Source organism: Crocuta crocuta, unplaced genomic scaffold, assembly GCF_008692635.1.
Source record: "Crocuta crocuta isolate KB4526 unplaced genomic scaffold, BGI_CrCroc_1.0 scaffold233, whole genome shotgun sequence".
Classification (NCBI taxonomy): domain Eukaryota; kingdom Metazoa; phylum Chordata; class Mammalia; order Carnivora; family Hyaenidae; genus Crocuta; species Crocuta crocuta.
Genome location: NW_027529526.1, coordinates 759577 through 761060, shown reverse-complemented (window position 1 = coordinate 761060; position 1484 = coordinate 759577). Strand labels below are relative to the sequence as shown.

Below are 1484 nucleotides of genomic sequence, written 5' to 3'. Positions count from 1 at the left end.
CCATTATACTAGGTAAGCTAGTAAATATTTTGTCTTGGGTTTGTAAAAACTGGCTTCCAAAAGTTTGAGGGCAGAAACACAACACGCCTAGGGGCGGACGCTCTCTCCGACTTCAGGTAATCAAGTTCATTCTGAGGGTGGGGCGAACCTGGAGGCTTTTCTTCCCAGGAATTGGCTGGACCTAAGCCTCACATGGCGCGAGTGGGGCCTCGGGGATCCTGCGTAAGTGTATGTGCGCAGATGTGCGAGTGGGTGCCCGCTGCATACAGGAAACCCGGGCAAGAAGGGCTCGCACCTGCCCGGCCCTCCGTGTTTTGCGCTCACTTACCGGTTCTGGGCGAAGAGGAGAGGATGGCGTTAACCCCAAACTTCAGAAACGTTGGCTCGCTGGCAGGGGAGGCGGCCGTCTGAGGTGAACCGTCCGGTCGGCTGCCTGGACCCGGGGAGCCCAGGTCCGAAGTCCCGGTGTCTGTGAGAGTCGCGGGGGCCCCCTGCCTAGGGGGCGACATGCTGGCGGTGGGTAAGCTGCGGGGCAGGTAAGCGGGAGGCCGGCTGATGCGGATCAGATCTTCCACCAGGAAGCTCGAGTGGCCGGAAAATGCCGACTGCAGGGACTGGGGCAGCGTTAAGGTGGGCGTGGGGCGCAAGAGGCTAGGGTACCCGGCGGGGGGCGCGAGGAGGCCAGGGAACATCATGTTAGGCGCGGGGCGGCGGAATAACCCTTCTTCCAGTGGCCTGAGGGTAAATGCCTCGATTCCCGCCCCTCCCGCCCCCGCGACGCCCTCTCTCTTGGGCTTAGCAAACGTCTCCAAGTAATGATCCCACTTGGGCGTCTGCGAGTCCTTCGTGGTCCTCCCGTCGAGGTGATGGTTTTATAGTGGCCCGCCCGTTAAAGCGCTTTGAAAAGTGACAGCTCTGACAATGAAGTTCAACAAAGTTCTCCACTCGAGCTTCATTCGCCGGAGGCTCTGGGCGTTCTGATTGGCGCAGGGGTGCAATTTATGATTGGATTAGTCTTCATAAGCATGGCCCGCACAATGGGCCGGCAACAAAGGCTGGCGCGCATCAATTCTGCATATCGACCGCCTCTTTGCAATACAGTGCGCCCCCAAAGCTCTCTCTGGGAGTTTTTGTTCCGAAGCAACACCCGGGCTAATTAAATGCCTATTTAGAAGTTTCAGATGACATCTTGCCTCATAGAAAAGGAATTATTTAAAGAACGCACTAAATTTATTTGCAGCTCCCCTGCCGAGTCTGGAAAATAAATCAATAAATATTCATAGAAATTCGTCTCCAGGCAATCAGTGAAATAGCCCTCCCCCTTGTGGGGGAGGGCAATGGAAAATTTCAAGTCAGTGAACATGAAAATATATACCCTTCTTCAGTCTCTAGCTGTATAGGTTACTCCAGCTGAGGCGTAAAGCAGATGTGAGGGGTGGGTAAATTCAGTGTTTGTGGGGTGCCAGTCTGACAACACAGGGAGA

The 1484-nt window shown here is 55.3% G+C and overlaps 1 protein-coding gene across 1 annotated transcript in view; it reads right to left on the bottom strand.

Moving 5' to 3' along the window:
- Positions 1-695, bottom strand: part of DBX1 (developing brain homeobox 1) — a 4099-nt gene extending 3404 nt beyond the window's left edge. Inside the window, exon 1 of the mRNA XM_077761039.1 lies at positions 329-695. Coding sequence (XP_077617165.1) covers positions 329-695 — 367 coding nt within the window. The remainder of the gene's footprint in view (positions 1-328) is intronic.
- Positions 696-1484: the final 789 nt, after the last annotated feature.